General features: G+C 35.0%; 3 protein-coding genes across 4 annotated transcripts in view; 1 reads left to right on the top strand and 2 right to left on the bottom strand.

Annotated features, from left to right (window-relative positions):
• LOC104725860 (uncharacterized protein DDB_G0283697) overlaps positions 1-1,971 on the top strand; it is a gene marked incomplete in the record, with an annotated part of 3,406 nt that extends 1,435 nt beyond the window's left edge. The window contains 3 exon segments of the mRNA XM_019232875.1: positions 1-792; positions 940-1,026; positions 1,116-1,971. Of these exon segments, the coding sequence (XP_019088420.1) occupies positions 1-792; positions 940-1,026; positions 1,116-1,871 (1,635 nt within the window).
• Positions 2,052-7,941, bottom strand: LOC104725861 (histone-lysine N-methyltransferase ATX5). Its single transcript, XM_010444604.2, has 23 exons — positions 7,072-7,941; positions 6,927-6,982; positions 6,625-6,838; positions 6,408-6,536; positions 6,268-6,336; positions 6,104-6,172; positions 5,925-6,016; positions 5,742-5,834; positions 5,444-5,579; positions 5,246-5,348; positions 5,051-5,150; positions 4,664-4,782; positions 4,292-4,437; positions 4,088-4,192; positions 3,863-3,927; positions 3,559-3,772; positions 3,386-3,472; positions 3,234-3,293; positions 3,062-3,151; positions 2,902-2,988; positions 2,731-2,805; positions 2,542-2,642; positions 2,052-2,460 (listed from the first exon to the last, which is right to left on the bottom strand). Exons 1-23 carry the CDS (start codon positions 7,939-7,941, stop codon positions 2,370-2,372), a joined length of 3,171 nt encoding a protein of 1,056 aa, XP_010442906.1. The 3' UTR covers positions 2,052-2,369.
• On the bottom strand, positions 9,801-12,273 carry LOC104725858 (zinc finger protein CONSTANS-LIKE 1). Of its 2 annotated transcripts, none has more exons than XM_010444600.2 (4): positions 11,937-12,273; positions 10,562-11,041; positions 10,268-10,399; positions 9,801-10,156 (listed from the first exon to the last, which is right to left on the bottom strand). In XM_010444600.2, exons 1-4 carry the CDS (start codon positions 12,039-12,041, stop codon positions 10,079-10,081), a joined length of 795 nt encoding a protein of 264 aa, XP_010442902.1. In that variant the 5' UTR covers positions 12,042-12,273; the 3' UTR covers positions 9,801-10,078. The 2 variants fall into 2 exon arrangements, with proteins under 2 accessions (XP_010442902.1, XP_010442903.1); XM_010444601.2 differs by lacking the exon at positions 11,937-12,273 and adding an exon at positions 11,392-11,535 and having other exon boundaries at positions 9,949-10,156.

Genomic DNA, 16,412 nt, shown 5'->3' with positions numbered 1-16,412 from the left:
ATGGGCAGAGGGCAAGGTAATATGTGGAGAGGTGTCCCAAGCTGGCCATCTACACTTCCAAATGGATATATTCCATTTCAACACGTTCCACCTCATGGAGGTTTCCAAACTATGATGCCGCAATTCCCATCTCCATCTCTCTTTGGGGTGAGGCCTTCAATGGAAATGAACCATCAGGGAATCTCTTACCATATACCTGATGCTGACAGGTTCTCTGGTCACATGCGTCCACTCGGGTGGCAGAATATGATGGATGCCTCAAGCGCTTCTCACATGCATGGATTTTTTGGGGATATGAGTAATAGTGGTTTCAGGGATGAATCAAACATGTATGGGGGATCTGAGTGGGACCATAACAGGCGGATGCAAGGCCGGGGCTGGGAATCTGGTGCAGATGAATGGAAAACTCGAAATGGAGATGCGAGCATGGAAGTCTCATCAATGTCTGTTAAAGATGATAACTCAGCTCAGGTTGCTGATGATGAGTCTCTTGGTGGCCAAACAAGTCACTCTGATAATAACAGGGCAAAAAGCGTTGAAGCTGGGTCAAATCTAACATCTCCAGCAAAAGAAGTGCATGCAAGTTCTCCCAAAGTGATGGCGGAAGTTGCAGCTGAAGATCTTGTTTCAGAAACAATTGATAACACTGAACGTTATCGCCGGCATTATCTCTCAAAGCTTGATATATCAGCAGGACTTACTGATTCCGAGCTGCGTAAATGCATTAGCTTATTGATAGGTGAAGAACATCTAACAGCTGACGATGGAACTGCCGTGTTTGTAAATCTCAAGGTGAAATTTTCTATCCTCAGACATGATATCAAAGAGATGAAGCTCTGATATTAAACTGATGAAGCAAAAGCTTCTAGAAGACATCAATCATTTGTTTGTAACTTAAGAGATTTTTTTTCTTATATCTCTACATTCTCTAAATGACAGGAAGGTGGGAAGAGAGTGCCCAAAAGTAACAGTACTTCCTTGGCGGCTCTTTCACTGTTACCATCTCAGAACTTTTCAGTATTTCAGGTAATACCCTAACTAAGACAAGGAACTCTGGTAGTAGCTCCTGGCAGTTTGAGACTTCGATACATTAATGTGAGCTTTCCCACTTGCAGATAGCTATGGACTTCTATAAGGAGCAACGATTTGAAATAAAGGGTCTTCCAAATGTCAAAAGTCACGGGCCTTCTCAAGTCTCTCCTTCCAATCTGGTTAAAGTCGAAAACACTGATGATCTTAATGATGAAGTGAAAGTAATTAGTTCAACGGAGACATCAGATGTGAAAATTGCGGATGTGTCAGATTCAGACACATCCCAAAATGAACTGCAAAAAGTGTCGTCACATGTTGGTACAGAAATGGAGATAGAAACACTAGACGCAGGATCTTTGTCTCCCAACCCAGACAAGTCACCTGAGTCCCTAAAAGCTGTGGCGTCAGATGACATTGAAGGTTATGTGCAAGCTGTGGCTTCAGACAACATTGAAGGTGATGAGCAAGAGACGAAGCCGAAGCCAGATGATGGAGCTGGTGTAGACCAAACAATGGAGACAGCTCCCGAGCATGATGGTGGTCCAGAAGATGATCCAGTTACCTACTTGTCAGTAGCTTCACCGGCTCCCGAGCATGATGGTGTTCCAGAAGATGATCCAGTTACCTTGTCAGTAGATTCACCGGCACGCGTGGCTATGGATGTCGATGAGCGGAAAGATTTGTATGTAGACGAGAACATGGAAGAAGCAGAAGAGAAGAAGGAAGCTGGTGATGTAGTTGTTGGGGATGTATCTCCAAAGGTAACAGAACCATTAGTTCATGAATCTGATGAGTCAGTAATAAGTCGGATACATGATTCTCCTCAAAGTACACATTAAGACATTTCTATATTTCCATCTCATATCTGTTTTGTTTTTTTCAAAATCTTTACTTCCAATGCAATTTTTTTTCCTTCTCAAAATTCATATCTTTATTTTCTTCTCATGTTCCTTTTGTTTTGTGCAATATTTACCAATTTCGTGCCGAAAGAAATAATAAAAGAAATATCATTAGAGAAACAAAAAATGCTTTGCAGTGTTTTTCGTTTTTTTTGCTTTCTTAACTTTTGAGTTATTGAAACCCTAAAACGGAAAATGTTTGGAAATTAGCTATACATAAAATAAGGACTTCGCTACAAACTACTCTCAGTCTCTATACCCTACAAAACAAATGCCTTGGAGCTTAGAAGTGTCTTATTCAGAAGTTACATCAGCTTTAAGCTCCATACGTTTCCTATTCAAGCTTCCTGGGTTAGTTGTAATTGAGGACAAACATTGCCCTGCTTTCTTCTTCTTCTTCTTCTTCTTATGTGTAAGAGCAGCTACATACAACTTTCTCTAATTCATGAACTTTCTGCAATTGCTAGATTTGCATAGACATGGCACTTTGAATTCATCTGCCTCATCTGGATCAAACAAATAATCATATCTGCAAAAACACACAACCATGTCATAATCAATGAATCGAAGGGTGATACTTGAATCATGTTCAAGAGAGTGATGTGTATACGTTAACTCCTCCCCAGAGGCTACAGTGGTCTTGGCAATCAGAACAATCCTACTTTCGTCATCTCCTACACTCATAATCCTTGCATAGCAATTTGGCATACACTGCATCACACAACACACCAAGGTTTTGGACATAAGACTCTCTCTCTGTCGGTAAACACTCAATTTATATACATGATGGATTGCTTACCGAATGGTTTATTAGTCGAGCGATATTTCCTTTTTCTGTAGCATCCACCACTACTTCCTCGCTAATCTTAAACAGCTGCAACAAATTTAAACAAATATAAAGTTTAACAAATCGATTTACACAACCGAAGCTAAAAAGACTGTCACAAGGGAGAAAATGATTTCAACTCACATAGCAATCCTTCCCTTCCTTACGATATCTTGCTTCCCTCAAGTCTGCAATTGTTCCTCTCACTTGTTCCCCACGGTATTCAAGAACCTGAAAAGAAATTATATTTCAACATTCTTCAACACGACAGAGGAAAGGAGTATGCTCAGAAGGCTCTGCTTACCATATCTCCTTCTTGAATATTTCTTCTCGCAAAAAGGCCCCATCCATGTATACCAGATCGACCAAAGCAAACCCGATCCATTTCTGTCCTCTGCCACAAGACAAAAACTCATCAGATATTTGATACAACTACATACATTACAATCTCTTTCCAACATATTGGGGATGCTTACCTGCAAGTAGTGAAGCCGTTCCCTGAACGAGGAAAATGATTTCGGTTCTTCTGCCACATGCTACACATTATATTTAACAAAAAAGACTCAGTCCCAAGTTGCGTTTCCTGGTACATTCTGCTTATTGACCCTACATAATGATTTTTTCTTACCCTGAATGCGTTCAGAGTTTGGATCGCTGCTAAAGGATGATGATGAGGTCCTCCTGTGTAGTGAGGAATACCTTCTTGTTTTGTCCTCTATTAATCACAAACACACACATTATGGGATCAGTCTACCAAACAGAAGGGATTTTAACCAATGCATACAGAACTTTTGAAGATACCTTCTTGCTATTAACCTTTCTTTTATATAGTCGACAACGAGCAGAAGAAAATGGATCAACTGGAATGGTATCCTCTGCTGCGGACTCTTCAACTTCTTCTCTATTTGCTAAAATAAGCCTCGAACCCGCTTTCTTCTTGTTTTGAACAAGACTTTTTGCAGAAAAGACCCCTGAAGGCGTTTGTATAATTAACACGGTATCTGGATTCGGAACCCTACACCAAAAACCGCATAGAAAAACAAAATCATTAACCAAAATCAGATGGAAAGGACTTTGCAAGCAAAAGGTATTGAGAATAATTTACCTGTGATAAGAACAATACGACACCATCTTTGTTATCTGTCGACCATTTTTCTCCAAGCAGTGCAACTACAGTCAAAATGTGCATATATTATCAAAATAAATTTATGATATCGTAGAGATTGAACATAGTTTACTAAATACCAGTTCAAATACAATTTGTTACAGCAATTTGATTCCATACTGGTCAAATATGAAACGAGGAAAACTCAGAAATAATATGGCTTACCTCCATTCTATACCCAGCTCGGGAAGCACACATGGCATGATAATATGTAGAGCACTTGCAACACTGAGTACATGAGCCATGTATTTGCTTGCATATTACACAATTCTGGAATATATCAAAAACAGCATAAGGTTTCCGGCTTTTTTTAGTTTTGCACATAGTGAAACTTCCCAAAAGGTTAGGAACAGGAATCAGGTTATGTACCTTCACAAAATTACTTGATGGAATACTCAAAATACCCAAAGCTGGTTCCATTTTTTCTTCACTTGCAAAACATACTTCAGGCTGAAACCAAGCACATGTCACGTGAACCCACAGTGTCTCCACATCAGTTGGCTTCAATGCACCTCCTTTTTATCAGTAAACAAAAATTGGCAAGTTTAGTTGACGGACAAAATTGTGAAATTCTGGATGAAACTAAAATTTCGGAGGGGTATGTATAGTCAAATAAACTCTTTTAAGTAATATGGAGAAGAACACCTGTTACTAATTGCAGTAGTTGTAACAGATAAATAAGACAAGACCATGTTAAATATGCTTCACCAAATAAGAAACGCAAAAAGGAATTAGACATACCTTTTACAGGACAGAGGCAACACTCTCGTTTGATCTCAGGTGTCTCGCAGGCTTTGCAGACCCATGATGTGAAGTCACGAACGTTTCTCGTCCNNNNCTGATGAACTGCTATTTGACATCTGAAGAGTAAAAGCAACAAAAGACAAAAATATTCACACCTCAGATACTTTTCCTCTAGATATTTCAAGAAATAACTATTGTTAATAATAATAGCGATGAACTTCAATATTACGAGAGATCCAAAGATAGAAGATAATGCAAACCGTTTGCAGCAAACGTAAGATCAAGCATGCACAAAGTTTACTATGGGAACTAAGTAATACTTATCAATCAAAATCTATGATTTGTCGTTAAAATGTAGAGAAACTACGCATTTTAGAACAGCACCTGTTGCAAATGATGATCTTGTTGTAGTCCCAATCTTCAACCCATCTGCAAACTGCACATCGCTCGGTTGTCCATTTCACGTTGACAGGCTCATACTTTTCTGCCAATAGTGAAAGAAAAGAACAAACCAGCATAAGCAGCTTTTAAGGAAGTAGAAACTTTTAGATAGGTTCTGAGATCCGAATTGCTTACTACCTCTAAGAAAGGAAAGTAACCTCTGCTTTCTCTGCTTTATAGAAGGTCGTTTAGGAGGTTTTGCTGCAGTAGCATTTGCGTGAAACTCTGCTAATTTCATCATCTGCAGTGTGAAGGAATATGGCATTCAATGATCAGAGAGACTTAAAAGAAAGAGATCATATCCCTAAAGAGAAACTATGAAAATTTTGAACAAACCCATTCTTCTAGAGGCAACTTGGAGCTTTTCACTTTAACACTAGTCCTCCAATTTTTTGCTTTTGAACCAGTATGCCTTTCCCATTCACTAAGTGCTTTCCTTTCAGGGCCACAAGATCCACATTTACATACGACTCTGTATATAAACCAAAGGGAATAAGAATACTCTATATATATTTAAACAAATATACCTAAAAGTCTGGATAAGTTAAGAGGTCAAAAGGCTTTTGCTTCACAAAGTCTAGGATAATTACGAGGCAATATAAGTGAAAACAGAGATAAAACAGTGACAGCTTACAAATGAAGACTTGGAAAATATATGCCTTCAACTCCAGAGCATACAACGATAACCTTATCAGGAAGCACCATCGGGGAATTGTTTTTGCCAAGTCTATACCAGAAAACTTTCAATTTATAATTTGCTCACAATTCAATTGTTAGTAAGAATTAAAAAATAACAGTTGGAGGGAAGAGAACCTACTTGGATTTTGAGTCTTGTTTTTCAGAATCTGATAGGTCAAAGTTAAACTTTGTTCTGCATGTGGGACAGTAGTAATCTGTTTCCCCCAAATCCTTCAGATTAACAAATAAAAATTTATTTTAATACATGAGAGTAATTGGGAATGATAACCTTGACAACGAGCAACACGAACATGTTACCTTAAAATGCTTATGTGATATTTGATCGCACGCTGAGTGAACCCACACTTTACACCCATCACAACGCACCTGAATCACCGTATGTAATCAAACAGTAAAGTTACAAAAAAAACATTATGTAACTCTACACTACAAATATAACATAAATTTGTATGCTTTATTACCCAGCTCTGACTATCCATATGATTCCATATCTTCTTGCATATCCCACAAACCTGTTTTGGTTTTGTCAGCTGCAACGATAATTAGTTAGACTTCATCGAACTGAAACTGAACAAGGAGCATAGCAAAAACTTTAACATACCCTTGAACAAGGTTTACACAATAATTGATCTCCAGGAATCAGAGCTTTCATTTTCTCTGCCGTCTTAAAAGAAAGAACCATTCCACATCCTACACAGGCTCTTGGATTTCTATATTTCTTCATCACGTTCTGAATTATACAAACTCAAATTTCTATGACCATGAAAGAATAAACTAAACATGCTCAAAAAGGAACTCCAAAACAAAGAGAAACTTGCCTGATTTGGAGCAACATGATCAAGATATTGGCTCGAGCCTGCAGCTTCTTCAATCCATCTGTAGACAGAATCATCAAACGTCTGGTTACCTGCGGCCATGTGGATATCCTGCATCAGTTTCTCTGTGAATCCTTGGTCAGCCATAAGAGCTTCTTCAAGTGCCTTCTGGAAATCCCCAGGGTTGCATCCACGCAGTTCAGACTGTTCTTGAAACCTAACATAACAACTACACTATTAAGCAAACATATAAGAGAAAAAAAAAAACACAAAATTTCGTATAGTAAGATCCAACGGCGACCCACCTGTCTACATAATCCACAAAAGGAAAAATCATCCCTCTTCTAACCCATGCATAATCCTGCTTACATGATCAAGTTAACAACAGTCAAAACTCTAACAAAACAGCTTTTCGAATCAAATAAGAAGACAATATAGTATACAATATACCCTTTCATTCTCTGTCCCAGAGTGACCAAAGAACATGACACAAGCTGCATCAGGTATACAAGAACGCAACACAAGCTCAGGTGCTTGCGTCATTGGATCGATAACAATAGCCGGCCAAAACGGCTCCTTCCTCCCAGATTTACCCCAAACCAAATCACCAGAGTAAAAATCCTCTGGTCCATAAACACCTTCCTTCTTAGGACGAGACTCATCTTCAAGCGAGGTCCTCGAACTCATCTTACTATTATTATATCTAACAATCTCTTCACATTTATCCTCATCATCATCTCTCTCTTCTTCTTCTTCAAACAATGCACTACCATACTTATAGTTCCTAGGGTCCTGTTGCTTTGTCTTGAAACTATGGTTAAAACTAGCTTTGACTTTCTCCTTCCTGCATGCTTCTTCTTGAATCTCTTCCTCGCGTTCTTCGCCACTGCTTTTACTATCTTTCCTCCAATTCTCGATAACCGAGTCATTAAACCGAGAAGGAAGCACCTGAACTCTACCTCTTGATGTCCTCACTACCGGTGGACGAGAAACCTCAGCTGTCCTATCCTCCCTCCCACGGTGGCTAGAATCAGAAACTAACCTCTTTGACTCTAACTCCTCTTCCTCTTCCTGCTCCTCTTCCTCAACCTCAACTTGAGGAGAACACGAGAGCTCCTTACACCAGCCATTGAGTTTACCAGGAACAATCCCAGCACCAATCTCTCCAAGAAGATTAAGAGGGTAATAGTAATCACCACCATTGAAGTTGTTGACCTTTCTCTTCTTCTTCTTCTTAGGAGCTCTATCATCTTCCTCAGTTACAGAGTTGCATCGTTTCAAACTCGGCATTCGAGTTTTCAAATTCCGTTTGATTATCATATCTTCTGATTCGAGTTACCCAAATCACTGCATCACACAACACTTGGAAGAAGAAAAAAAAAACAAACCTTTTTCTCTTTCAAATTCCACAAACCCTAATCTTTCCCCCAATTCCAGGTTCTTGAACGAACACAAAACCGAACAATCCTCGGTTGGGTTTGACCCACTTTTGTCGAGAGATCGTAGTAAAGTAGCAGAATTGTTGAAGAAAGCTTGTTTCTTTTGTAAACAAATCAAGAACAGAGCCACACAGAGAGAGAGACAGATGAAAAAGAGATCTGTTCAAACAAAACAAAAAAAAAAAAATCCAAACTTTTCTCTCTCTGTGTGTCTTAAAAGTTATAAGAAACAAAAATTGCGTACTTTTGTTTTTTGATTTTGGATAAGGGAAAAAAAAAAAAAAAAAAAAAACAGAATGCTGAATTTTGTTTAATCCAGAGACGAAACCTTTTTTTTTTCTGCTTCGGTGAGGAAAATTTTAGAGAGAGAAGAGCGTGACAGAGTTTTTAAGAGAGAGAGAAGACGACGACGATGAAGGAAGAGACAAATAAAATAAAAAAAAGATCGTTTTTTTTTGTTTTTGGTTATGTGTGTGTGTGTTCTCGGACGTGTGCACATTATACCGGCGAATGATGTAAATGAGCTAACTTGCGCTTTATCCTTTCTCTCTTCCTTGCTTTGTTTCGTGTGTCTTCTGGTTTTGAGTTTCAATTCAAGACATATTATTATTATTCTCTTCATGTTTTTGTTTTAATTTTTCTTTCTTTCGATTTCGAAATCGAACTTCTTTTTGTTTTCCTGTGTGTTTTGGTTTTTTTTTGTAGTTGATATATATGTAATAAGCTCCAAGAACCATGGAACTCTGGAACTGGAAGTTTTACTTGGGTACGATTACGACACAGAGCTCTTTTGTGTTTTGTTTGGTCATTCATTCATTCATATATTTTTCTTTATTATTTTATTTCATTTCATGATCTTATTGAAGTCAACTTTTTTTTGGTAGGTACAGTTATTTCCTCGAATTCGTTACTCTTTTTCAGTGTTTTTTTTTAATAGATTTATACCAAATAGATTGAATATTAGAGTTTGAGAAAGATATACAACAGTTCAATTGACTCGTACAAAGTAAAAAGAGATGAGTAGTTTGAAAACACCAAAAGAATGCCTTTTTTTGAAGAAAGGTGAAACTGATGTGTCATGTGTTTCACTGCCTTTTGTTTTATGTTATGTAGGTTCTAGATAAAGTAAAAAAAGCACTTATAACAGTTTCACTGTTTCTTTCACACCTAGAATATTTGCTAAAAGTAGTTATTAAACAAGAAACATGTGCAACTTGTTAATAAACACAAGAATAACATTTTCTAGTATTAAATTAGTTTTTGTCCCAAGTCCAATGCATGATAGAATAGCCGGGTGTTAAAGAAGCTGCAGTATCATTTAGTGATCTTTCACCCGGAGTGTAGTGTTTATCATTGTCCACACCTTCCGACTCCGAGCTGAGGCCTAGCGCTGCCGTGAGGCAGCTTTTTCCGAGGATATTTCTGCGAAGGACCGATTTGGTTTCTTTTCTTCAAGAAAGAAGGTCGAAAAAATGGGTTTTGATCAGAACTAGGAAAGCACCGTACTTCTTACTTCTTAATTTGGGGAATGTTTGTGCATTCGTTACTATGGATGGCCAACATAGAAACCAAATCATTAAGGGTATGAACCAGTAGTTACATGACATGACGTTTCAGCATTTTAGAAAATAACAAAACCTGTTGCAGTGCTTACAAGCAAAGAAACATCAAACACCTTTTTTAATGATCACATGATCTAATATATTTATAAATATGTAGAATTTATATAGATTATGTATCTACATCTCTCTCTCACAACAAGTACATTACTACTTAAACTACAATAATACATATAACTTTTTTTCTTAGCTACAATTTCTTTCCTTAAAAGCTTATTCAGAGAAACCCCCTTTATATACAACAACTAATTTGGATGCTTATAAAGATTTTTAAGTTTTATACATAGATGATATTATAAAACAAAACTAGCTTCTTCTAATGAGATGGGCTTTGTCTCCTTTATTCTTCCTTTTTGCTCAGTCTACTCCTTCCTTAGAGCCCTTTTTTAATGAACCATTCTATTTCCTCTCCTCTGTTTTCGCAAACCTTCCTCGGACCCTTGGTTGGCTATCTGCAAGAGCTTTCCTACAAGCATACTGAAACCAAAACCAAACAACATAATGAGAATTCAGTCACTTTTTAGCCTAAAAGACTTGATACTCAATCATTAAGATCAGGATCTTGAAGTGTTTTGTTTGTATATATACCTTGATTTTACGCCCGAAATTGCGCCTGCTCTTCTTGTTCCTGTATCGAGAAAGCTTCTCTCGGCGATCCTCTGAAGTACAGCTCACAATAATCCTATCCAATGGAGATTGAACAAGACCTGTCCCTAGTTTCTGCTCATCAAAAAAACAAACAAAAATATACTCAAAATCAACAAATTTATATTCATCATCTCAAGAATCTTGATAGGACACACAACTCTTTGTTTCAAACATTTCAGTTGAGTTCAAATGTTTATGTCTTTTTTTTGTTCTTTTCTTTTCGGATTGTCGAACCTGTATGTCGCCTTCACTAAAGGCTCTTCGCATCCCATAACCAAAATCGAAATCAGGGAAGTTCTGAATCATTACAGTCTCTTGCTGTGCATGTGACCAATCCATAGAGCTCAAATTCCCCGAGCTTACGCTCTTCTGCATATCCTGGTTCTCGTCGATCGTCGTCACCACAGAGATGTTCTTGATGTCTAAAACATCAGAGAACGGAGACTCCATAGCTGATTTCATCAAAAGATCTTGCTCACATTCATAGAAAGCTTTGTCCAGAAGCTGTTGACCACTCTGCAATGATCCAAGATCAGGAAGCTCACAAAGCCCTTGTGAAGTGTCTTCACCGCAAGAGATCATAGTCAAAGCAGCAGAGAGTGGATCAACGGCTAAGAGTGGCTCTTCAAGAACTGGATCAGGAGCTTTGAAAAGATCACTTTCTTCTCCAATATCATACTCAGATATGTTAGATGACTCAACAAAAGTGTTGTTCTGCAACCAAAAAGAAAAGAAAGAAAATATCACAATCATAAGTAACATCGAATCAAAGACCACACACAAGACAGAACATAGTTCGAGACATTCAGACAGTGAAACACAAATCTTTTTTTGTTGAGTGGATTCGTTCAAAAAAGCGTGCAAAGAAAAAGAGAGATTCTTGTTTTTTTTTTTCACTAGTGGAGGTTTTTGATATTGTAAACAAAGAGAGAGAGAGAGAGAGCCAATGAAATCAACAACACAAAAGCAAAAAAATTCTAGTTTTAAGAGTAATTAAAATCAGAACAGAACAAGTCTTGAAGAACACGGAATCTCATGTGAAAAAAGAGGCAAATTCCCATTACCACAAATCAAAACCCACAAATAAAAAAAAGAGACTTTTCTTTTGGGTTCCCGAGAAAACTCCTTTGTTACTTTCTCAATGGAAAAAAATAAAATTTTGGCTTCTTGCAGGCAGAAGAAAAGATTCCGTTTTTATTCCTTTCCATTCCATAGGACAAAGAAAAAAAAATAAAACCTAATTTTTTTCTTACTCAACTTTCTCAGCAGCCAAAAACACATTTTGGTAAGGTCAGCGGAACCAAAATATCTCATCTAGTGGCCACAAAAATTTTCCAAAGAAATCAAGTTAGCTACTTCACACAAACACCACGAAAAAAAACACTTCACACTTCAATTTTTTAACCCCAAGAGAAAAAAAAAAAAAAAAGAAGACTAATTACATCATCACAAGACAAAAAAAAAGAACCTATCAGAATCTTTAGAGGAACCCCAAAACCAAGAAAGTGAGTTTTATAAAATCAGCCAAGAAATTAGAAAAACTCATCTCAAGAAAAGATCTGTATTCTAAGTGAGATAAAGAGTGAATGGACAAAAAAAAAAATCAAACCTTTTCATCGGGGATTTTGTATGATTTGAAGAGGTCTTCGAATTGTTGGATATCAGTGGAACAATTTTGCATGTAACGGAGCATTAATCCAGAATCTTGATACATTTTGAGTACTTTTTGATCTTTGGGAGAGAAGAAGTAGTTTGGAAGTAAGAAATTGGTTTCTTGGGAGAAGAGGAGGAGAAATGGATGAAGAACATAAGAAAGCAAAACAATCAGAGAGGCCAAGTTGGTGATTTGAGAGGAGAAACCCTGAGGGGAAAAGTTTGGTACTTAGCTCTCCTCTTGCCTTTTTATGAAAGAGAGTCACTACAGTTATTTGTTTATTGTGGACACGATGGAGTTAAAAAGCCCATAAGGCCTTTGCTATTATATTATATATATATATATATATATATATTCCAACATAATAAAAACTAAAAATGTAAAGGAAAAAAGTGTCCAAGTGCATAGAAATGTCTTTTTGTTGTGTATAATTAATTATTCAATAATTTATCCTTTTCATATTTATATACGTTACACACCGACTAGAACTTTAGCAAAATGGTTTGTGTTAATATCGTAAATTTTTTACCGTGTAAATTTTAAATCTATACCGGAGGTGTATTGAAATGAGGATTTTAAGATATTTTGGAGTATTCTTAAATCTTCTGTTATTTAATTGGTGATTTTTAAAAATCATGTGAAATTTATAAAAATCAATTACAATCTCTTGTTATTCAATCAGTAATTTATAAATCTCACTTTAAACCTACTGTTATTTAAAAAATCACCACTTTTATGAAAAAATCTACTGAATGGGATTTTAGGGAACTTTTTCAACATTTTTAGTTCAAAAATATGTCTTACAAAATCACACTTTTAAAAGTGAAATTTTAAAATATTTGTTAAACAGATTTTTTCTACAGTGGTTGCAATTTTTATTTTCAACTCTCTCTCTCTCTTTCTCTCTTTCTCTCTTCTCTCTTTCTGGAAAAATCTCAAACTTCTCCGTCTATTTCTCTCGGGCAATAATTTCCCCTTTTCTTTTATCATCCCCTAAATCCTATATTAGCTTCGAGATAATTGAAAGTTGGATTCAATTTTTTTACTTTCAGGAGCTCAGTGAAGGATTCTTGATATTTTTTACTTTCAAAAGCTCAACTGTTTTATGTCCTCCTTTCATGGCAGAGCAAATCTGCTGATCCGTTCACACTAGGGCTCAATTTCACTTGCAAACTCTATTTCTTTAGGTACTTTTGATTTTGCAAACTCTGTTTTTTATATCAAAAAACCAAAAAAAAAAACTTGATCGAAAGTCTCTCTTTGCTTTTGTTTCTAATGTTATTTTCCAGTTTTTTTTAGTTAAAAAGGAATCTTCGAGAAAACAGATTGCATCATTCGTATCGAATTGTGTTAATGAAATCAGAATAGAAACGCAGATAGTTATGTGAGATAATAGTTTGTTACCATCGCCATACTTTACACAACACACCCACTTATCATTCATTCATTACCCAGCTGCATATGTAGCTCCTAGCCTAACTGCATATGTAGCTTCTGGTGTGCTCACTATCAAATACCTTACAAGTGAACAACTTTCAAGTCTAATTAGTGACTGCCTTTTTTGTCAACCCTCAAGTCTTTTGGACGATGAAATTGTTTATGAACCATGTACCCTTTAGTGGTGTCTAATTTGTTGATGTGAAGTAATTGTTTTTGTTGGGCTTTGAAGAAGCTTGGAAAACGTTATAGTTGATTCCAAAGAGACAAAAGTTATGATTTTTATGAAAGTATTTTACTTTTTTTAAGCCAATATGTATTAAAGTTAGTCACAGTGCATGAACGGAAGTGTGAGTGAAGTTTCAGTAAACGTGATTGTTTAATTGTATTGACTTTGCCAACAACTTGATCTTGTTCTTGCTGGATCTTGTTTAACACGTTAAACAACACAACCAAGAATCAAATACATGGACAGATGAGCTTTATCATCATCTTCTTGTGGAAGAATCAGTTGAAGGAGCCGACAACTGAAACAAGAGATCAAGCTTCTTCACATTACGTTGAATCAAGTTGTTCTTTTAATTTTATATTCTAAAATAAAATTCAATAATTAAATCTCACCAAATTCCAAATTCCAAAATCCAAAGCTCAAAATTCTATAAACTCTAATCAAATCTCTTAAAAGTACACCCAAATCTCCTAAAATTCTGAAATATTAAAATTTCAGCTAATCTCCTAAAATCATCAGTTCAATACACCCCTTACATATTGTATGTTGGAGAAAAAACGAAAAAAAATTGGAATAAATCTTAACACAATCAAAATCATTCAAACGTATTAATTTTGGCTAAATTGGTTAAAATATCAGTATGCTAAAACAGGAACTCAATGATTTTGTCTATAAGTGATTAATTATCTTATAAATCTAGCTATAGCTAAACATAGTAAAAAAAAAAGAAAAAAAAAAGGAAAAGGAAAAAATTCTCCAATTCATCTCTTGTTGATTTTACATTAGCACCTAAATCTTCCAAAATCTTAAAATGTTAAAATCCTACCAAATCTTTTTAAATCTAAGTTGAATACCTCCTTCTAATAAATTTTGAAATTTGAACATTAGTTTTGATTCCATCTTTCCTTATAAGAATCATAGTTTTTGGTATTGTATTTATTACTTATAACAATTAATATTATTTTAAAATATAATAAAATTAATTTCTTGATTATGACATTTCCACTGAATTTTAGCAAGTTTATGGAAGTAAACCTGTTAAATTTTTTATCCAAAAAGTTTTAATATCTGAGTTCTGATTTATTTATTTTATATAAAGACTAAAAAGTAAGATATGTAAGCATGCAATTAGAACAGGTGCATGACGACTTGCAAGAAAGAAAAAAATCCATTAAGCTTTCTTGTCGTATATATTTCCTATTTTATTTACTTTTTCACATGTCCTTTTTATATATATTCCATTGATTGTTTCAATCATATGGTTCCTTTTCTTCTTTATAACAAAAAAAAAAACACTGTTACAACTGTATTTTTATTCTAATACGCGCTTACGTATTATATACTTTGCCAACAACATCGACTTTTGAAGTTTTAAAATTGTTAAAAATAATATGTGAAAAATCATGCCTTGAATTATTGTTTTTAGAATTAAAATTGATTTTATTTAATGAAAATTTTACAGAAAAAATAAAATAAAATCTAAATCTAAATTTTATCTCCTAAATCTGTTTCTTTCAAATAAATTTTAATTTACTCCCAAAATTCTTGACATTAGATATAGATATTTTTACGAGTACATCATTTCAAGAATCTAGTTCAATCTAGATAAAATACACATATAGTTATAAAAAGGACAAAAGAATTATGATATATCATATGAGATTAAGATAGATAAGAATTGGCAATTTGAAATTAACATTAAACAAGTGACTGATGTTGATTAGGTTAGATTTTTGTCAATCTTTGTTTTGCTTTTATTTTGGGATTATTAGACTTTAAAACCAGTTTTTTTTTGCTTTTGGAAACTAAGCAATAAGAGAGGATTATTAAAAGAATAATTAGGTTGGATTAAAATAGACGATGGTGTGGTACGGCTGCAACTTGTGTAGCTGACTGTTACACAAAACACGAAGCACATGTTCGTGTGGGCTCTGCATAGCTCTGTTCCTCTGCCACTTCCTCAGTTACTTTTCCACGCTCGCGAGTGAGCATGTGAACCATGAAATATTCTAAAAAAAAAAAAATTGTATTTTTGCATGAAAGAAGAAAATAATATTAACAAAATATTAATAATAGTATTGTTTACTCCTGCTGGTAACATTTTGAATGGTTAATAAACTTCCATATTATAACCAATTGAAAGTGAGTTAAGTTCACTAATCACTACATTACATTCTTTACGCATTTCCAAAAATTAAGGTTCTTAATCGTTCAATTAATTTGTGAAAGAAGTACAATGATTACGTGGTTTAAAATAAATAAATATCAGTGACATAAAATATACTAATATATTATGACAGTAGGAATAAAAAATGATTTATTGGCTCTCTATTATATTCGAATCGAAGATAGCACAATAACACACTGATGATAAAAGACGACAGAGATATTTTTGTCTTTGTTCACTTATTTCCCGATGCAGACACAGTTTTGTTTTGTTGTTCTTTCGTCACGATCTTAGTCATGGCAACCAAATGTGATGATAATTCACAATCAAATCTCTTAATAATATAATATATATATATATGTGTAATTTTTAACAAGAAAATATAACTTTAACACATGCACCTACATGATACAACTTTTTTTTTGTCATAAAATATTGGGTGTTCTTAATTAATAATTGTATGATTTTAGTTATCGGAAAGTGTCTGGATAGTACAGAGCTTAGTGCAGCTAATTAAGTATCAAGAGATTATAACTGATACCTATAATTATAAACAACTAAAGTTATTTAACCAAAAAAAAAAAAAAAAAAAAAAAAA

Source organism: Camelina sativa, chromosome 11 (genome assembly GCF_000633955.1).
Source record: "Camelina sativa cultivar DH55 chromosome 11, Cs, whole genome shotgun sequence".
Taxonomy (NCBI): domain Eukaryota; kingdom Viridiplantae; phylum Streptophyta; class Magnoliopsida; order Brassicales; family Brassicaceae; genus Camelina; species Camelina sativa.
This window is presented reverse-complemented; position numbering and strand designations above follow the sequence as displayed.